This window comes from Telmatherina bonti (genome assembly GCF_933228915.1).
Source record: "Telmatherina bonti genome assembly, chromosome: 5".
Taxonomy (NCBI): Eukaryota; Metazoa; Chordata; class Actinopteri; order Atheriniformes; family Telmatherinidae; genus Telmatherina; species Telmatherina bonti.
In genome coordinates this window covers 40,408,621-40,431,835 of record NC_136623.1, presented here as the reverse complement: position 1 = coordinate 40,431,835, position 23,215 = coordinate 40,408,621, and the positions used below count along the sequence as shown (strand labels likewise).

The following is a 23,215-nucleotide window of genomic DNA, read 5'->3' as shown; positions in this document are numbered from 1 at the left end:
TTAATATTCACTCTGCAGTCCAAGAGAGCCTGCAGCGCCCTCTAGTGACTGCACATGCTACTGTTCAATGTTGACATAACACGTCCCAGGAAGGCCGCCGGTCTGCAGGACGTGGTACATACCACCGATACCTCTTCCTCTCGGCAGAAAACATCTTTCACATTATGATAGATCCCCTCAATGGAAACAAGTCCAACTTTATTTGTACAGCTGTCACCTGACAACACACTGTCCAGTTCATTACATTCCAGTTTACACCAGTATGATCCGCATCAGTCCAGTTCATTACATTCCAGTTTACACCAGTATGATCCGCATCAGTCCAGTTCATTACATTCCAGTTTACACCAGTATGATCCACATCAGTCCAGTTCATTACATTCCAGTTTACACCAGTATGATCCGCATCAGTCCAGTTCATTACATTCCAGTTTACACCAGTATGATCCGCATCAGTCCAGTTCATTACATTCCAGTTTACACCAGTATGATCCGCATCAGTCCAGTTCATTACATTCCAGTTTACACCAGTATGATCCGCATCAGTCCAGTTCATTACATTCCAGTTTACACCAGTATGATCCGCATCAGTCCAGTTCATTACATTCCAGTTTACACCAGTATGATCCACATCAGTCCAGTTCATTATATTCCAGTGTACACCAGTATGATCCGCATCAGTCCAGTTCACTATTTCCAGTTTACACCAGTATGATCCACATCAGTCCAGGTTATTACATTCCAGTTTACACCAGTATGATCCACATCAGTCCAGTTCACTATTTCCAGTTTACACCAGTATGATCCGCATCTGTCCAGTTCATTATATTCCAGTTTACACCAGTATGATCCGCATCAGTCCAGTTCATTACATTCCAGTTTACACCACTATGATCCGCATCTGTCCAGTTCATTATATTCCAGTTTACACCAGTATGATCCACATCAGTCCAGTTCATTACATTCCAGTTTACACCAGTATGATCCGCATCAGTCCAGTTCATTATATTCCAGTTTACACCAGTATGATCCACATCAGTCCAGTTCATTATATTCCAGTTTACACCAGTATGATCCGCATCTGTCCAGTTCATTATATTCCAGTTTACACCAGTATGATCCACATCAGTCCAGTTCATTACATTCCAGTTTACACCAGTATGATCCGCATCAGTCCAGTTCACTATTTCCAGTTTACACCAGTATGATCCGCATCAGTCCAGTTCACTATTTCCAGTTTACACCAGTATGATCCGCATCAGTCCAGTTCATTATATTCCAGTTTACACCAGTATGATCCGCATCAGTCCAGTTCACTATTTCCAGTTTACACCAGTATGATCCACATCAGTCCAGTTCATTACATTCCAGTTTACACCAGTATGATCCGCATCAGTCCAGTTCATTATATTCCAGTTTACACCAGTATGATCCGCATCAGTCCAGTTCACTATTTCCAGTTTACACCAGTATGATCCGCATCAGTCCAGTTCACTATTTCCAGTTTACACCAGTATGATCCACATCAGTCCAGTTCATTATATTCCAGTTTACACCAGTATGATCCGTATCAGTCCAGTTCACTTTTTCCAGTTTACACCAGTATGATCCACATCAGTCCAGTTCATTACATTCCAGTTTACACCAGTATGATCCACATCAGTCCAGTTCATTACATTCCAGTTTACACCAGTATGATCCGCATCTGTCCAGTTCACTATTTCCAGTTTACACCAGTATGATCCGCATCAGTCCAGTTTATTATATTCCAGTTTATACCAGTATGGTCCGCATCAGTCCAGTTCATTATATTCCAGTTTACACCAGTATGATCCGCATCACTCCAGTTCACTATTTCCAGTTTACACCAGTATGATCCGCATCAGTCCAGTTCATTATATTCCAGTTTACACCAGTATGATCCACATCAGTCCAGTTAACTATTTCCAGTTTACACCAGTATGATCCGCATCAGTCCAGTTCATTATATTCTAGTTTACACCAGTATGATCCACATCAGTCCAGTTCATTATATTCTAGTTTACACCAGTATGATCCGCATCAGTCCAGTTCATTATATTCTAGTTTACACCAGTATGATCCGCATCAGTCCAGTTCACTATTTCCAGTTTACACCAGTATGATCCACATCAGTCCAGTTCACTATTTCCAGTTTACACCAGTATGATCCGCATCAGTCCAGTTCATTATATTCCAGTTTACACCAGTATGATCCACATCAGTCCAGTTAACTATTTCCAGTTTACACCAGTATGATCCGCATCAGTCCAGTTCATTATATTCTAGTTTACACCAGTATGATCCACATCAGTCCAGTTCACTATTTCCAGTTTACACCAGTATGATCCGCATCAGTCCAGTTTATTATATTCCAGTTTATACCAGTATGGTCCGCATCAGTCCAGTTCATTATATTCCAGTTTACACCAGTATGATCCGCATCACTCCAGTTTATTATATTCCAGTTTACACCAGTATGATCCGCATCAGTCCAGTTCATTACATTCCAGTTTACACCAGTATGATCCGCATCAGTCCTGTTCACTATTTCCAGTTTACACCAGTATGATCCGCATCAGTCCTGTTCACTATTTCCAGTTTACACCAGTATGATCCGCATCAGTCCTGTTCACTATTTCCAGTTTACACCAGTATGATCCGCATCAGTCCAGTTTATTATATTCCAGTTTACACCAGTATGATCCACATCAGTCCAGTTCACTATTTCCAGTTTACACCAGTATGATCCGCATCAGTCCAGTTCACTATTTCCAGTTTACACCAGTATGATCCGCATCAGTCCAGTTTATTATATTCCACTTTACACCAGTATGATCCACATCAGTCCAGTTCACTATTTCCAGTTTACACCAGTATGATCCGCATCAGTCCAGTTCACTATTTCCAGTTTACACCAGTATGATCCGCATCAGTCCAGTTCATTATATTCTAGTTTACACCAGTATGATCCACATCAGTCCAGTTCATTATATTCCAGTTTACACCAGTATGATCCACATCAGTCCAGTTCATTATATTCCAGTTTACACCAGTATGATCCGCATCAGTCCAGTTCACTTTTTACAGTTTACACCAGTATGATCCGCATCAGTCCAGTTCACTATTTCCAGTTTACACCAGTATGATCCACATCAGTCCAGTTCACTATTTCCAGTTTACACCAGTATGATCCACATCAGTCCAGTTCATTATATTCCAGTTTACACCAGTATGATCCACATCAGTCCAGTTCACTATTTCCAGTTTACACCAGTATGATCCGCATCAGTCCAGTTCACTATTTCCAGTTTCCACCAGTATGATCCACATCAGTCCAGTTCACTATTTCCAGTTTACACCAGTATGATCCGCATCAGTCCAGTTCATTACATTCCAGTTTACACCAGTATGATCCACATCAGTCCAGTTCATTATATTCTAGTTTACACCAGTATGATCCACATCAGTCCAGTTCACTATTTCCAGTTTACACCAGTATGATCCACATCAGTCCAGTTCATTATATTCTAGTTTACACCAGTATGATCCACATCAGTCCAGTTCACTATTTCCAGTTTACACCAGTATGATCCACATCAGTCCAGTTCATTATATTCTAGTTTACACCAGTATGATCCACATCAGTCCAGTTCATTATATTCCAGTTTACACCAGTATGATCCGCATCTGTCCAGTTCATTATATTCTAGTTTACACCAGTATGATCCACATCAGTCCAGTTCACTATTTCCAGTTTACACCAGTATGATCCACATCAGTCCAGTTCATTATATTCTAGTTTACACCAGTATGATCCACATCAGTCCAGTTCACTATTTCCAGTTTACACCAGTATGATCCACATCAGTCCAGTTCATTATATTCCAGTTTACACCAGTATGATCCACATCAGTCCAGTTCATTATATTCTAGTTTACACCAGTATGATCCGCATCAGTCCAGTTCACTTTTTACAGTTTACACCAGTATGATCCGCATCAGTCCAGTTCACTATTTCCAGTTTACACCAGTATGATCCACATCAGTCCAGTTCATTACATTCCAGTTTACACCAGTATGATCCACATCAGTCCAGTTCACTATTTCCACTTTACACCAGTATGATCCGCATCAGTCCAGTTCACTATTTCCAGTTTACACCAGTATGATCCACATCAGTCCAGTTCACTATTTCCAGTTTACACCAGTATGATCTGCATCAGTCCAGTTCACTATTTCCAGTTTACACCAGTATGATCCACATCAGTCCAGTTCATTACATTCCAGTTTACACCAGTATGATCCACATCAGTCCAGTTCATTATATTCCACTTTACACCAGTATGATCCGCATCAGTCCAGTTCATTACATTCCAGTTTACACCAGTATGATCCACATCAGTCCAGTTCATTATATTCTAGTTTACACCAGTATGATCCACATCAGTCCAGTTCACTATTTCCAGTTTACACCAGTATGATCCACATCAGTCCAGTTCATTATATTCTAGTTTACACCAGTATGATCCACATCAGTCCAGTTCACTATTTCCAGTTTAGTATGATCCACATCAGTCCAGTTCATTATATTCTAGTTTACACCAGTATGATCCACATCAGTCCAGTTCATTATATTCCAGTTTACACCAGTATGATCCACATCAGTCCAGTTCATTATATTCTAGTTTACACCAGTATGATCCGCATCAGTCCAGTTCACTTTTTACAGTTTACACCAGTATGATCCACATCAGTCCAGTTCATTACATTCCAGTTTACACCAGTATGATCCACATCAGTCCAGTTCATTATATTCCACTTTACACCAGTATGATCCGCATCAGTCCAGTTCACTATTTCCAGTTTACACCAGTATGATCCACATCAGTCCAGTTCATTATATTCCAGTTTACACCAGTATGATCCACATCAGTCCAGTTCACTATTTCCAGTTTACACCAGTATGATCCACATCAGTCCAGTTCATTATATTCCAGTTTACACCAGTATGATCCACATCAGTCCAGTTCATTATATTCCAGTTTACACCAGTATGATCCTGAGACTGACCTGAAACTAATCTAGAGCTGGACCACATGGGATATGTAGAGAACTGGACCACATGGGATATGTAGAGAACTGGACCACATGGGATATGTAGAGAACTGGACCACATGGGGTCTGTAGAGAACTGGACCACATGGGGTCTGTAGAGAACTGGACCACATGGGGTCTGTAGAGAACTGGACCACATGGGATATGTAGAGAACTGGACCACATGGGATATGTAGAGAACTGGACCACATGGGGTCTGTAGAGAACTGGACCACATGGGGTCTGTAGAGAACTGGACCACATGGGGTCTGTAGAGAACTGGACCACATGGGATATGTAGAGAACTGGACCACATGGGGTCTGTAGAGAACTGGACCACATGGGGTCTGTAGAGAACTGGACCACATGGGGTCTGTAGAGAACTGGACCACATGGGATATGTAGAGAACTGGACCACATGGGGTCTGTAGAGAACTGGACCACATGGGGTCTGTAGAGAACTGGACCACATGGGGTCTGTAGAGGGTAAAGACGTGAGGGTTAGGGTTACGGTCACGTTCTGGTTGCTGAATTGAAGCTCGGTGGGCGGTTCCTACCATCACCATCTTGGCAGGGGCATGTGCGTCGTCTCGCCCGGAAAATACAAATATGGGCAAAGAGGTGGAGCTGAGAGGGGGGGCTGTGAGCGTCATGGCGGATGATTGACATCGAGCGAACTCCCAGCTTTCTGTAGCTAAGAGCTAACCGAGCTAACCTGGAGATAACAGGAGCTAACCAGCTACCGGAGGTAAGCGGGCTAAAGCTAAGTCACGTTGTTAACCGGCTAAAAACTGTGGTTCTACGTTCTTCTGACTTGAAGCGGGAGATAGGGTGCCTGTCAATCAAAAGGACACGCCCCTAAATATGCCAAACTTTAAATTACTTTTAAACAGGCGAGTTAGAAAAAAATTCACTCCCCCCACAGTTGTCATGAAGGTAAACCTGACCTATTAAACGTAACATGTTATGTACCAGGCTGGAAACAGGTTTATCTCTGCTGTAAACGTGTTTATTTCTGATGTAAACATGTTTATTTCTGCTATAAACATGTTTATTTCTGCTGTAAACATGTTTATTTCTGCTGTAAACATGTTTATTCCTGCTGTGAAGTTGGTCTTTTTAACATGGGAGTCTATGGGGATTTGCTTTGTTTTGGAGCCCCTAGTGGACGAAGGGGGAACTGCAGTTTTGTGCACTTCCGCATAGACTTCATTTTTAACCTCCGGAGGTTGCCGCTTGGCCATGGCCTTTAGGTAACCATGGAGACCAGTGTGTCCGTCGGACCACCATCAGCTGGAATCAGGATTGTGTAACCTGGTCTACGTGGCCCGGTAGAACCTGGACCCAGTTCCTCCGCTAGCTGTACGCTGGAGCTGGTATTTATTGATCCAGACAGAAGGATCGATTAGGTCAGCTGATCCGATCAGGAGTTGGAAACACGTGCTGCATGGAAATCATTGCTTCTAAAAAACAAAGAGAGGTTCAGGTTCTGGTTATGGCTCCGGACCTGACCGGCGACTGGCCGTCTGCTCACACATGCTGGGTCTTCACATGTTAAATCCAACACGTGTGTCTCTTTGCAGGTGCTGTCTGACATGACCATACTTCAGCGGAGGATCCCCCCCAGTTTCAGAGACCCTGCCAGCGCCCCCCTGAGGAAACTCTCTGTGGACCTCATCAAGACCTACAAGCACATCAATGAGGTATGACAGGTGCACACACCTGCCTCACACACACCTGCCCCACACACACCTGCCCCACACACACCTGCCTCACACACACCTGCCCCACACACACCTGCCCCACACACACCTGCCTCACACACACCTGCCCCACACACACCTGCCTCACACACACCTGCCCCACACACACCTGCCCCACACACACCTGCCTCACACACACCTGCCCCACACACACCTGCCCCACACACACCTGCCTCACACACACCTGCCCCACACACACACCTGCCTCACACACACCTGCCTCACACACACCTGCCCCACACACACCTGCCTCACACACACACCTGCCCCACACACACACCTGCCCCACACACACCTGCCCCACACACACCTGCCTCACACACACACCTGCCTCACACACACCTGCCTCACACACACCTGCCCCACACACACCTGCCTCACACACACACCTGCCCCACACACACCTGCCCCACACACACCTGCCCCACACACACCTGCCTCACACACACCTGCCCCACACACACCTGCCCCACACACACCTGCCTCACACACACACCTGCCCCACACACACCTGCCCCACACACACCTGCCTCACACACACCTGCCCCACACACACCTGCCTCACACACACCTGCCCCACACACACCTGCCTCACACACACCTGCCCCACACACACCTGCCCCACACACACCTGCCCCACACACACCTGCCTCACACACACCTGCCCCACACACACCTGCCCCACACACACCTGCCTCACACACACCTGCCCCACACACACCTGCCCCACACACACCTGCCTCACACACACCTGCCCCACACACACCTGCCCCACACACACCTGCCTCACACACACCTGCCTCACACACACACCTGCCCCACACACACCTGCCTCACACACACCTGCCTCACACACACCTGCCCCACACACACCTGCCTCACACACACCTGCCCCACACACACCTGCCCCACACACACCTGCCTCACACACACCTGCCCCACACACACCTGCCCCACACACACCTGCCTCACACACACCTGCCCCACACACACCTGCCCCACACACACCTGCCTCACACACACCTGCCCCACACACACCTGCCTCACACACACACCTGCCCCACACACACCTGCCTCACACACACCTGCCTCACACACACCTGCCCCACACACACCTGCCCCACACACACCTGCCTCACACACACCTGCCCCACACACACCTGCCCCACACACACCTGCCTCACACACATCTGCCTCACACACACCTGCCCCACACACACCTGCCTCACACACACCTGCCCCACACACACCTGCCCCACACACACCTGCCCCACACACACCTGCCTCACACACACCTGCCCCACACACACCTGCCCCAGACACACACCTGCCTAACACACACCTGCCTCACACACACCTGCCTCACACACACCTGCCTCACACACACCTGCCCCACACACACCTGCCTCACACACACACCTGCCCCACACACACCTGCCCCAGACACACACCTGCCTCACACACACCTGCCCCACACACACCTGCCTCACACACACCTGCCTCACACACACCTGCCCCACACACACCTGCCTCACACACACCTGCCCCACACACACCTGCCTCACACACACCTGCCCCACACACACACCTGCCTCACACACACCTGCCCCACACACACACCTGCCCCACACACACACCTGCCCCACACACACCTGCCCCAGACACACACCTGCCTCACACACACCTGCCTCACACACACCTGCCTCACACACACACCTGCCTCACACACACCTGCCTCACACACACCTGCCCCACACACACCTGCCCCACACACACACCTGCCCCACACACACACCTGCCCCACACACACCTGCCCCACACACACCTGCCCCACACACACACCTGCCCCACACACACACCTGCCTCACACACACCTGCCCCACACACACACCTGCCCCACACACACACCTGCCCCACACACACCTGCCCCAGACACACACCTGCCTCACACACATCTGCCTCACACACACCTGCCCCACACACACCTGCCTCACACACACCTGCCCCACACACACCTGCCCCAGACACACACCTGCCTCACACACATCTGCCTCACACACACCTGCCCCACACACACCTGCCCCACACACACACCTGCCCCACACACACCTGCCTCACACACACCTGCCTCACACACACCTGCCCCACACACACACCTGCCCCACACACACACCTGCCCCACACACACACCTGCCCCACACACACCTGCCCCAGACACACACCTGCCTCACACACATCTGCCTCACACACACCTGCCCCACACACACCTGCCTCACACACACCTGCCCCACACACACCTGCCCCACACACACACCTGCCCCACACACACACCTGCCCCACACACACCTGCCCCAGACACACACCTGCCTCACACACACCTGCCTCACACACACCTGCTCCACACACACACCTGCCCCACACACACCTGCCCCAGACACACACCTGCCTCACACACACCTGCCTCACACACACCTGCCCCACACACACCTGCCCCACACACACACCTGCCTCACACACACCTGCCTCACACACACCTGCCCCACACACACCTGCCTCACACACACCTGCCCCACACACACCTGCCCCAGACACACACCTGCCTCACACACACCTGCCTCACACACACCTGCCCCACACACACACCTGCCACATACACACCTGCCTCACACACACCTGCCCCACACACACACCTGCCACATACACACACCTGCCCCACACACACACCTGCCACATACACACACTTGCCTCACACACACACCTGCCACATACACACACTTGCCTCACACACACACCTGCCCCACACACACCTGCCTTACACACACCTGCCCCACACACACCTGCCCCAGACACACACCTGCCCCACACACACCTGCCTTCCCGCCGTCGCGGCTCAGTGGCGGTGATGTCTGATTGGCTCCTGATGCGCCCCCCAGGTGTACTATACCAAGAAGAAGCGGCGGGCCCAGCAGGTCCCTCCTGAGGACAGCAGCACCAAGAAGGAGAGGAAGGTTTACAACGACGGCTACGATGACGACAACTACGATTACATTGTCAAAAACGGAGAGAAGTGGCTGGACCGCTACGAGATAGACTCGCTGATCGGGAAGGGCTCCTTCGGACAGGTGAGGTCCTGTCTGGCCAGCCGGTCCACATCGTCGGTTCTGGCGCCATGTGGATGGTTCTCAGTGTAACAGCGTTTCAGGGACGCGACAATGACACGATTTGAAGGTTAAATGAATGAAAATGGCATGTTTGGGGTTAGCTTCCAAACTGAGACGCAAGCTTCTCATTGTTCTGGCGGAAACCTGAAGCTGATCTCCTGAAGATGTGCGGGCCGACTCCATCCCCCACGCTGCAGGAGCTGCATCATCCTCGGGTGTCAACATGCTGTGATGTGTGTGTCTGCAGGTGGTGAAGGCCTACGACCACCATGAGCAGGAGTGGGTGGCCATCAAGATCATCAAGAACAAAAAGGCTTTTTTAAACCAGGCCCAGATTGAGTTACGCCTGCTGGAGCTCATGAACAAGCACGACACGGAGATGAAATATTACATAGGTAGGACAAACACCGCGGTAGGACACATACAGCGGTAGGACACACACAGCGGTAGGACACACACCGCGGTAGGACACACACCGCGGTAGGACACATACAGCGGTAGGACACACACAGCGGTAGGACACACACCGCGGTAGGACACACACCGCGGTAGGACACATACAGCGGTAGGACACATACAGCGGTAGGACACACACAGCGGTAGGACACACACCGCGGTAGGACACACACCGCGGTAGGACATATACAGCGGTAGGACACATACAGCGGTAGGACACACACCGCGGTAGGACATATACAGCGGTAGGACACATACAGCGGTAGGACACACACCGCGGTAGGACATATACAGCGGTAGGACACATACAGCGGTAGGACATATACAGCGGTAGGACACACACAGCGGTAGGACACACACCGCGGTAGGACATATACAGCGGTAGGACACACACCGCGGTAGGACACACACAGCGGTAGGACACACACCGCGGTAGGACATATACAGCGGTAGGACACATACAGCGGTAGGACACACACCGCGGTAGGACATATACAGCGGTAGGACACACACCGCGGTAGGACATATACAGCGGTAGGACACATACAGCGGTAGGACACACACCGCGGTAGGACATATACAGCGGTAGGACACACACCGCGGTAGGACACACACAGCGGTAGGACACACACAGCGGTAGAACATATACAGCGGTAGGACACACACAGCGGTAGGACATATACAGCGGTAGGACACACACAGCGGTAGGACACACACAGCGGTAGGACATATACAGCAGTAGGACACACACAGCGGTAGGACACACACAGCGGTAGGACATATACAGCGGTAGGACACACACAGCGGTAGGACATATACAGCGGTAGGACACACACAGCGGTAGGACACACACAGCGGTAGGACACACACAGTGGTAGGACACACACAGCGGTAGGACACACACAGCGGTAGGACATATACAGCGGTAGGACACACACAGCGGTAGGACACACACAGCGGTAGGACATATACAGCGGTAGGACACACACAGCGGTAGGACACACACAGCGGTAGGACATATACAGCGGTAGGACACACACAGCGGTAGGACACACACAGCGGTAGGACATATACAGCGGTAGGACACACACAGCCGTAGGACATATACAGCGGTAGGACACACACAGCGGTAGGACACATACAGCGGTAGGACATATACAGCGGTAGGACACACACAGCGGTAGGACACACACAGCGGTAGGACACACACAGCGGTAGGACATATACAGCGGTAGGACACACACAGCGGTAGGACACACACAGCGGTAGGACATATACAGCGGTAGGACACATACAGCGGTAGGACACACACAGCGGTAGGACATATACAGCGGTAGGACACACACAGCGGTAGGACATATACAGCGGTAGGACACATACAGCGGTAGGACACACACAGCGGTAGGACATATACAGCGGTAGGACACACACAGCGGTAGGACATACACAGCGGTAGGACACACACAGCGGTAGGACACACACTGTGGTAGGACATATACAGCGGTAGGACACACACAGCGGTAGGACACACACTGTGGTAGGACATGTACAGCGGTAGGACACACACAGCGGTAGGACACACACAGCGGTAGGACACACACAGTGGTAGGACATATACAGCGGTAGGACACACACAGTGGTAGGACATATACAGCGGTAGGACACACACAGCGGTAGGACACACACAGCGGTAGGACATATACAGCGGTAGGACACATACAGCGGTAGGACACATACAGCGGTAGGACACACACAGCGGTAGGACATATACAGCGGTAGGACACACACAGCCGTAGGACATACACAGCGGTAGGACACATACAGCGGTAGGACACATACAGCGGTAGGACACACACAGCGGTAGGACACACACAGCGGTAGGACATATACAGCGGTAGGACACACACAGCCGTAGGACACACACAGCGGTAGGACACACACAGCGGTAGGACACACACAGCGGTAGGACATATACAGCGGTAGGACACATACAGCGGTAGGACACACACCGCGGTAGGACACACACCGCGGTAGGACATATACAGCGGTAGGACACATACAGCGGTAGGACACACACCGCGGTAGGACATATACAGCGGTAGGACACACACCGCGGTAGGACACACACAGCGGTAGGACACACACAGCGGTAGAACATATACAGCGGTAGGACACACACAGCGGTAGGACACACACAGCGGTAGGACACACACAGCGGTAGGACATATACAGCGGTAGGACACACACAGCGGTAGGACACACACAGCGGTAGGACATATACAGCAGTAGGACACACACAGCGGTAGGACACACACAGCGGTAGGACATATACAGCGGTAGGACACACACAGCGGTAGGACATATACAGCGGTAGGACACACACAGCGGTAGGACACACACAGCGGTAGGACACACACAGTGGTAGGACACACACAGCGGTAGGACACACACAGCGGTAGGACATATACAGCGGTAGGACACACACAGCGGTAGGACACACACAGCGGTAGGACATATACAGCGGTAGGACACACACAGCGGTAGGACACACACAGCGGTAGGACATATACAGCGGTAGGACACATACAGCGGTAGGACACATACAGCGGTAGGACACACACAGCGGTAGGACACACACAGCGGTAGGACATATACAGCGGTAGGACACACACAGCGGTAGGACACACACAGCGGTAGGACACACACAGCCGTAGGACACACACAGCGGTAGGACACACACAGCGGTAGGACACACACAGCGGTAGGACATATACAGCGGTAGGACACACACAGCGGTAGGACACACACAGCGGTAGGACACACACAGCCGTAGGACACACACAGCGGTAGGACACACACAGCGGTAGGACACACACAGCGGTAGGACACATACAGCGGTAGGACATATACAGCGGTAGGACACACACAGCGGTAGGACACATACAGCGGTAGGACATATACAGCGGTAGGACACATACAGCGGTAGGACACACAGCGGTAGGACACACACAGCCGTAGGACACATACAGCGGTAGGACACACACAGCGGTAGGACACACACAGCCGTAGGACACACACAGCCGTAGGACATATACAGCGGTAGGACACACACAGCGGTAGGACACACACAGCGGTAGGACATATACAGCGGTAGGACACACACAGCGGTAGGACACACACAGCGGTAGGACACACACAGCGGTAGGACATATACAGCGGTAGGACACACACAGCGGTAGGACACACACAGCGGTAGGACACATACAGCGGTAGGACACACACAGCGGTAGGACACACACAGCGGTAGGACACACACAGCGGTAGGACATATACAGCGGTAGGACACACACAGCCGTAGGACACACACAGCGGTAGGACACACACAGCGGTAGGACACACACAGCCGTAGGACACACACAGCCGTAGGACACACACAGCGGTAGGACACACACAGCGGTAGGACACATACAGCGGTAGGACACACACAGCGGTAGGACACACACAGCCGTAGGACATATACAGCGGTAGGACACACACAGCCGTAGGACACACACAGCCGTAGGACATATACAGTGGTAGGACACACACAGCGGTAGGACACACACAGCCGTAGGACACACACAGCGGTAGGACACACACAGCGGTAGGACACACACAGCGGTAGGACACACACAGCCGTAGGACATATACAGCCGTAGGACACACACAGCCGTAGGACACACACAGCCGTAGGACACACACAGCGGTAGGACACACACAGCGGTAGGACACACACAGCCGTAGGACACACACAGCCGTAGGACACATACAGCGGTAGGACACACACAGCGGTAGGACACACACAGCCGTAGGACACACACAGCCGTAGGACATATACAGTGGTAGGACACACACAGCGGTAGGACACACACAGCCGTAGGACACACACAGCGGTAGGACACACACAGCCGTAGGACACATACAGCGGTAGGACACACACAGCGGTAGGACACACACAGCCGTAGGACACACACAGCCGTAGGACACACACAGCCGTAGGACACATACAGCGGTAGGACACACACAGCGGTAGGACACACACAGCCGTAGGACACACACAGCCGTAGGACACATACAGCGGTAGGACACACACAGCGGTAGGACACACACAGCCGTAGGACACACACAGCCGTAGGACACACACAGCGGTAGGACACACACAGCGGTAGGACACACACAGCGGTAGGACACACACAGCCGTAGGACACACACAGCCGTAGGACACACACAGCGGTAGGACACACACAGCGGTAGGACACACACAGCCGTAGGACACACACAGCGGTAGGACACATACAGCGGTAGGACACACACAGCGGTAGGACACACACAGCCGTAGGACACACACAGCCGTAGGACACACACAGCGGTAGGACACACACAGCGGTAGGACACACACAGCCGTAGGACACACACAGCGGTAGGACACATACAGCGGTAGGACACACACAGCGGTAGGACACACACAGCCGTAGGACACACACAGCCGTAGGACACACACAGCGGTAGGACACACACAGCGGTAGGACACACACAGCGGTAGGACACACACAGCCGTAGGACACACACAGCCGTAGGACACACACAGCGGTAGGACACATACAGCGGTAGGACACACACAGCCGTAGGACACACACAGCCGTAGGACACATACAGCGGTAGGACACACACAGCGGTAGGACACACACAGCCGTAGGACACACACAGCCGTAGGACACACACAGCGGTAGGACACACACAGCGGTAGGACACACACAGCCGTAGGACACACACAGCGGTAGGACACATACAGCGGTAGGACACACACAGCGGTAGGACACACACAGCCGTAGGACACATACAGCGGTAGGACACACACAGCGGTAGGACACACACAGCGGTAGGACACATACAGCGGTAGGACACACACAGCCGTAGGACATATACAGCGGTAGGACACACACAGCGGTAGGACACACACAGCGGTAGGACACATACAGCGGTAGGACACATACAGCGGTAGGACACACACAGCCGTAGGACACACACAGCGGTAGGACACATACAGCGGTAGGACACATACAGCGGTAGGACACACACAGCCGTAGGACACACACAGCGGTAGGACACATACAGCGGTAGGACACATACAGCGGTAGGACACACACAGCCGTAGGACACACACAGCGGTAGGACACATACAGCGGTAGGACACATACAGCGGTAGGACACACACAGCCGTAGGACACACACAGCGGTAGGACACATACAGCGGTAGGACACACACAGCGGTTTAGCGGAGACTGATGAAGACAACAAGATCAGAATGAGACATTACCATCATAAGACCTGGTCTGACTCTAACCCTGTCCCGTTCTCGGTCTGTCTGTCCCTCTGCAGTCCACCTGAAGCGCCACTTTATGTTTAGGAACCATCTGTGTTTGGTGTTCGAGTTGTTGAGCTACAACTTGTACGACCTGCTGAGGAACACCAACTTCCGCGGAGTTTCTCTCAACCTCACCAGGAAGTTTGCACAGCAGCTCTGCACAGGTGGGTGCACAAGACGCCACGTGTCCTTCCCAACCCAAACATTTCCACTGAAACACTACACACACATTACATAAACCTGTTTCCACAGGAACGCCGTAGGCATGTTCCATTCCAAACGGGTTTTCGGTCCGAGCCGGACCAAGTAGAGATCGGAACCGATTTTACAAATGTTTATTTTTATTCTCAGCACAACTCGCTCAAATTTGACCCCTTAGCCTCTGTGAAAAGTTGAGAAACTTAACACACCTCAAGTCCGGCGATCTTCTACGGTCCACGTTCATGTCAGTGTAAAATGACTCGGCAGCGCCCCCTAGCAACAGCAACAATCACCCAAAGTATGGAGTCAAAAAAGTTTACTTGGACACATTGTGTCCATCGCGTCTGAGCCTTCAGCACAGGGCTGGAACCCGATGGATGCCGCTCGCGGCTTCCCTTGTTCACGTGGTGCTTCCTGATTAAATGTGATTAATGGCTCCTGACGTACATATTTCATTCCTTTTCCCAGCTCTGCATTCGTGTGTTAAACGTTGAACATGTCTGTTTCCTCCCAGCATTATTATTCCTGGCCACTCCAGAGCTGTCAATCATCCACTGCGACCTGAAACCAGAGAACATCCTGCTCTGTAACCCCAAAAGGTCTGCCATCAAGATCGTGGACTTTGGATCGTCCTGCCAGCTTGGACAGAGGGTGAGTGGAAACAGCGGCCTGTGTCTCAGCTGGTTTATCGGATTCAGAGCTGATGCGTCCTTCCTCTTGTCAGATCTATCAGTACATACAGAGCAGATTTTACCGCTCTCCCGAGGTTCTCCTGGGAATGCCGTATGACCTGGCCATCGACATGTGGTCTCTGGGCTGCATCCTGGTGGAGATGCACACAGGGGAGCCTCTCTTCAGCGGCTCCAACGAGGTAAAAGCATCCGGCGTGCCCGGCGAGGCCCGGTCAGCCTCCGTCCAGCAGGAATGACAAAGCGTGTGTGTGTGTGTGTGTGTGTGTGTGTGTGTGTGTGTGTGTGTGTGTGTGTGTGTGTGTGTGTGTGTGCAGGTCGACCAGATGAATAAGATCGTGGAGGTTCTGGGGGTTCCACCCAGCCACATGCTGGACGCTGCTCCTAAAGCCAGGAAGTATTTTGACAAGCTGTCCGACGGTCTCTGGACAGTGAAGAAGAACAAGGACGTCAAGAAGGTGGGTTGTCCTTCACAGCGCCCGCCACGCGCCCGCCACACGCCCGCCACGCGCCCGCCCAGCCGAGCCTCACATGCAGCGTTGCATGATGGGACGGCACCGCTGCGGGGGCGGTCCAAACACCCTTCCTGCCACAGTGCTGACATGTTGTCTCTGCAGGAGTATAAACCTCCGGCTACGCGGCGTCTTCATGAGATCCTGGGCGTGGAGACGGGCGGTCCCGGGGGTCGGAGGGCAGGAGAGCCAGGCCACGCCCCTTGTGACTACCTGAAGTTTAAAGGTAAACCGGCAGGGAGACGCTCCTCACCGGCTGGACCACTTCCACCTGGACTGACCAGGAGGTGCTGCTGCTCCTCCTGCTCCTCCTCCTCCTGCTCATCGTGGTTTCTTGGCGTCTTTCAGACCTGATCCTGCGCATGCTGGACTACGACCCGAAGAGCCGAATCACGCCATTCTACGCCCTGCAGCACAACTTCTTCAAGAAGACGACAGATGAAGGAACCAACACCAGTTCGTCGACCTCCACCTCTCCTGCCATGGACCACTCCCATTCCACCTCCACGACCAGCTCCGTCTCGAGCTCCGGTAAGACGCCGTCTCATGGCAGAACCTGGAAGGTTCTGAGTGTTTGGACTTTAACGTGGCTTCTGCTTGTTTCCAGGTGGCTCCAGTGGTTCTTCCAACGACAACCGTAACTACCGTTACAGTAACCGCTACTACAACTCTGCTGTCACCCATTCAGACTACGAGATGACCAGTCCTCAGGTACCGCCGTGCCCCCCGCCGTGCCCCCCGCCATGCCCGTCCTAATGTCCCGACCTTCCCAGGACCGCCATCAACCCGTTTCTGGACCTGTCAGATTATTCATGTAGACGCTGACATGAGGATTCATGCATTCATTTACAGACTTGGAAGGGAAACGCCGTCCCAACGTGAGCGACGGAACAGCTGGTTTATTAGCGGCTAGCGCCAGCTAACGGCGGTGTGGCGTGGAGAACAAAAGGAAGTGACATCACTAGTTGCGTCTGTTTAACTGGGTTCCTGTAGACTCCGGCTGTCTGACGGTCCAGTAAATGGGTCGGCTGAGCGGTTCTCTGGTCCTGTGTCCTGACGTGTCCCCGCTTGTGTCCCCCAGGCTCCCTCCCAGCAGCAGATGAGGATGTGGCCGGGCAGTGAAGGTGGAGGTGGGGGTCAGGACCCAGCATACACCCAGTTGCTGCTCCACAAGCCAGCTGCCACCCAACAACACCAGCGCCACTTTTTGGACCCGCCTCACCACCCCCACCCGACGTACTCACACCACGGTAACAGTGGGCGTGGTCTGAGGCAGGGCGGACAGACTGGCATGGCTGGAGGCGGGGGTCAGCAGGGGTCCTCACCCCAGATGAGTGACAGCATGGATGTGGGCGTGTCCCTCGGGCTGCACCACCTGGGGGCGGTGTCTTCCATGGAGGCCTCTCAGTTCGGCTCTGCGTCTCTGCCCCTCGCTCTGCCAATCGGACTGTCTGCCTTCCGGACTCGGACGGCCCCCACCGCCCCAGGGCCACAAGCCCCGCCCCCTGAGGACTACTACCCTGCCTCCAACAACAATAACCCCGCTGCGGGGGGCAGAGGGAGGCCGGACTCAGACGAGGGGCCAGCCAACTCTTGATAAAACCTGAACCACGCCCTAAAGCCATACAATTTTAACTCCAACGACTACAGATCCACACATACAGCCAGAGGTCAGAGACAAGGAGGAGAGTTCAGAGCTGGAGGAGGCGCATTGCTCCACATGGGAGGAGGAGGAGGAGGAGGACGATGCTGGGAAAAACTCCTTTCTCCTGTTTTACTTTGTTGTCGTTGTTGCGGCTGTAATTGGAAGGAATGATTGAGGAGTTTGTTTTAATATTGTTGATTAATGATTTGATTTACTGGCGTTTGAGGAGTTGCGTGTTGTTGTGGTTTATATGTGGAGAGGACGAGGAGGTGCATCACCTCCTCCCAACGGCTGTGTGCAGCGTTCAGAAGCCACCGTGAGACTGAGGACGCCGCCAGGATGGGACAGACAGAACAGGCGTCCATGACGACGACGACAACGTCTCCTCCTCTGCCTCTCCTCTACTCCTCCTTCTCCTGTCACGTTCTCCTCCAGACAGCTCCTCCTCTCTGTGCTGCTAATCACCATGACAACTGGTCCGGATTGCTGCTAAAGATCCAACACAGATCAATAAAGAAATAAAAAAACAAATAGAAACAGAAATGAAAAACTTTTTAACCCTTGTGCTTAAGAGAAAAGGATAAAGTAAGAACCACTGCATCTCAATGTATTTATTACTATTTAACAAGAAAAACAAACTGAAAGTAACAATTTTTTCTGCTCTTCTTTGTTTGGTTGCCTTCTTTCTGCAGGTGAGCTCTGATTGGCTATTGTAACAGTGTCAGTAACTGGTGACATCATGGGAATGCCACTGGTTGTGGGGACTGGGTGGAGGGGAGGGGTTGGGGCAAAATAAAGTTGGATATATAATAAGAATAAAGAGTATACTTTTGCACACCAAAGTCAAACAACGATCAGATCTCTGACTTTCTTCCTCCAACTGTCTGACTGACTCGTCCCAGGAAGTCTCACTTTCCACCACAGTAGTCCATCACCACGATGGTCCATCACCACAGTGGTCCATCACCACGATGGTCCATCACCACAGTAGTCCATCACCACAGTAGTCCATCACCTCGATGGTCCATCACCACGATGGTCCATCACCACAGTAGTCCATCACCTCGATGGTCCATCACCACGATGGTCCATCACCACGATGGTCCATCACCACAGTAGTCCATCACCTCGATGGTCCATCACCTCGATGGTCCATCACCACGATGGTCCATCACCACAGTAGTCCATCACCTCGATGGTCCATCACCACGATGGTCCATCACCACAGTAGTCCATCACCTCGATGGTCCATCACCACAGTGGTCCATCACCTCGATGGTCCATCACCACGATGGTCCATCACCACAGTAGTCCATCACCTCGATGGTCCATCATCACAGTGGTCCATCACCACGGTGGTCCATCACCACGATGGTCCATCACCACAGTAGTCCATCACCTCGATGGTCCATCACCACGGTGGTCCATCACCTCGATGGTCCATCACCACGGTGGTCCATCACCTCGATGGTCCATCACCACGGTGGTCCATCACCTCGATGGTCCATCACTACGGTGGTCTATCATCACGGTGGTCCATCATCACAGTGGTCCATCACCACGGTGGTCCATCACCACGATGGTCCATCACCACAGTAGTCCATCACCTCGATGGTCCATCACCACAGTAGTCCATCACCTCGATGGTCCATCACCACAGTGGTCCATCATCACAGTGGTCCATCACCACGGTGGTCCATCACCACAGTAGTCCATCACCACAGTAGTCCATCAGCTCGATGGTCCATCACCACGATGGTCCATCACCACGATGGTCCATCACCACAGTGGTCCATCACCACGATGGTCCATCACCACGATGGTCCATCACCTCGGTGGTCCATCACCACAGTGGTCCATCACCACGATGGTCCATCACCACAGTAGTCCATCACCTCGATGGTCCATCACCACAGTGGTCCATCACCTCGATGGTCCATCACCACGATGGTCCATCACCACAGTAGTCCATCACCTCGATGGTCCATCATCACAGTGGTCCATCACCACGGTGGTCCATCACCACGATGGTCCATCACCACAGTAGTCCATCACCTCGATGGTCCATCATCACAGTGGTCCATCACCACGGTGGTCCATCACCACAGTAGTCCATCACCTCGATGGTCCATCACCACAGTAGTCCATCACCTCGATGGTCCATCACCACAGTGGTCCATCATCACAGTAGTCCATCACCACGGTGGTCCATCACCTCGATGGTCCATCACCACGGTGGTCCATCACCTCGATGGTCCATCACCACGGTGGTCCATCACCTCGATGGTCCATCACTACGGTGGTCTATCATCACGGTGGTCCATCATCACAGTAGTCCATCACCACGGTGGTCCATCACCTCGATGGTCCATCACCACGGTGGTCCATCACGGTGGTCCATCATCACAGTGGTCCATCACCACGGTGGTCCATCGTCACAGTGGTCCATCGCCACGATGGTCCATCATCACGGTGGACCATCACCACGGTGGACCATCACCACGATGGTCCATCACCTCGATGGTCCATCACCACGGTGGTCCATCGTCACAGTGGTCCATCATCACAGTGGTCAATCACCACGGTGGTCCATCGTCACAGTGGTCCATCATCACAGTGGTCCATCACCACGGTGGTCCATCACCACGGTGGTCCATCACCACAGTGGTCCATCGTCACATTGGTCCATCACCACGGTGGTCCATCGTCACATTGGTCCATCACCACGATGGTCCATCATTACGGTGGTCCATCACCACGGTGGACCATCACCACGGTGGTCCATCACCACGGTGGTCCATCGTCACAGTGGTCCATCACCACGATGGTCCATCACCATGATGGTCCATCACCACGATGGTCCATCACCACGGTGGTCCATCACCACGGTGGTCCATCATCACAGTGGTCCATCACCACGATGGTCCATCATCACAGTGGTCCATCACCACGGTGGTCCATCGTCACATTGGTCCATCACCACGATGGTCCAACATCACGGTGGTCCATCACCACGGTGGTCCATCACCACGATGGCCAATCACCACGATGGACCATCACCACGGTGGTCCACCACGATGGTCCATCACCACAGTGGTCCATCATCACATTGGTCCATCACCACGATGGTCCAACATCACGGTGGTCCATCACCACGGTGGTCCATCACCACGATGGCCAATCACCACGATGGACCATCACCACGATGGTCCATCACCACGATGGTCCAACATCACGGTGGTCCATCACCACGGTGGTCCATCACCACGATGGCCAATCACCACGATGGTCCATCACCACAGTGGTCCATCACCACGATGGTCCATCACCACGTTGGTCAATCATCACAGTGGTCCATCACCACGTTGGTCCATCACCACGGTGGTCCATCACCACGGTGGTCCATCATCACGGTGGTCCATCACCACGATGGTCCATCACCACGATGGTCCATCATCACGGGTCCAGATCCACCCTGTTCCAGACTCATCATGTGGTCTGACGGGTCCAGATCCACCCTGTTCCAGACTCATCATGTGATCTTACAGGTCCAGATCCCCCCTGTTCCAGACTCCTCATGTAGTCTGACGGGTCCAGATCTACCCTGTTCCAGTCTCATCATGTGGTCTGATGAGTCCAGATCCACCCTGTTCCAGACTCATCATGTGGTCTGACGGGTCCAGATCCACCCTGTTCCAGACACATCATATGGTCTGACAAGTGCAGATCCACCCTGTTCCAGACTCATCATATGGTCTGGTGAGTCCAGATCCACCCTGTTCCAGACTCATCATGTGGTCTGACGGGTCCAGATCCACCCTGTTCCAGACTCATCATGTGGTCTAACTGGACCAGATCCACCCTATTCCAGACTCATCATGTAGTCTAACAGGACCAGATCCACCCTGTTCCAGACTCATCATGTAGTCTAACGAGTCCAGATCCACCGTGTTCCAGACTCATCATGTGGTCTAACTGGACCAGATCCACCCTGTTCCAGACTCATCATGTAGTCTAATGGGACCAGATCCACCCTGTTCCAGACTCATCATGTGGTCTGACGAGTCCAGATCCACCCTGTTCCAGGTTCATCATTTGGTCTGATGGGTCCAGATCCACCTTGTTCCAGACTCATCATGTGGTCTGACGGGTCCAGATCCACCCTGTTCCAGGTTCATCATGTGGTCTGATGGGTCCAGATCTACCCTGTTCCAGACTCATCATGTGGTCTGACGGGTCCAGATCCACCCTGTTCCAGACTCATCATGT

At 52.3% G+C, this 23,215-nt stretch overlaps 1 protein-coding gene across 2 annotated transcripts in view; it reads left to right on the top strand.

Moving 5' to 3' along the window:
* The window catches only part of dyrk1b (dual-specificity tyrosine-(Y)-phosphorylation regulated kinase 1B), a 65,565-nt gene extending 45,830 nt beyond the window's left edge, over positions 1–19,735 (top strand). For both annotated transcript variants that reach the window (XM_079240464.1, XM_079240463.1), the window contains exons 3-13: positions 6,699–6,818; positions 9,812–10,000; positions 10,287–10,434; positions 15,914–16,063; positions 16,615–16,751; positions 16,825–16,971; positions 17,107–17,247; positions 17,407–17,527; positions 17,650–17,832; positions 17,909–18,012; positions 18,383–19,735. In XM_079240464.1, coding sequence (XP_079096590.1) covers positions 6,699–6,818; positions 9,812–10,000; positions 10,287–10,434; positions 15,914–16,063; positions 16,615–16,751; positions 16,825–16,971; positions 17,107–17,247; positions 17,407–17,527; positions 17,650–17,832; positions 17,909–18,012; positions 18,383–18,898 — 1,956 coding nt within the window. In that variant the 3' untranslated portion in view covers positions 18,899–19,735. The remainder of the gene's footprint in view (positions 1–6,698; positions 6,819–9,811; positions 10,001–10,286; positions 10,435–15,913; positions 16,064–16,614; positions 16,752–16,824; positions 16,972–17,106; positions 17,248–17,406; positions 17,528–17,649; positions 17,833–17,908; positions 18,013–18,382) is intronic.
* The last annotated feature ends 3,480 nt before the right edge of the window (positions 19,736–23,215 follow it).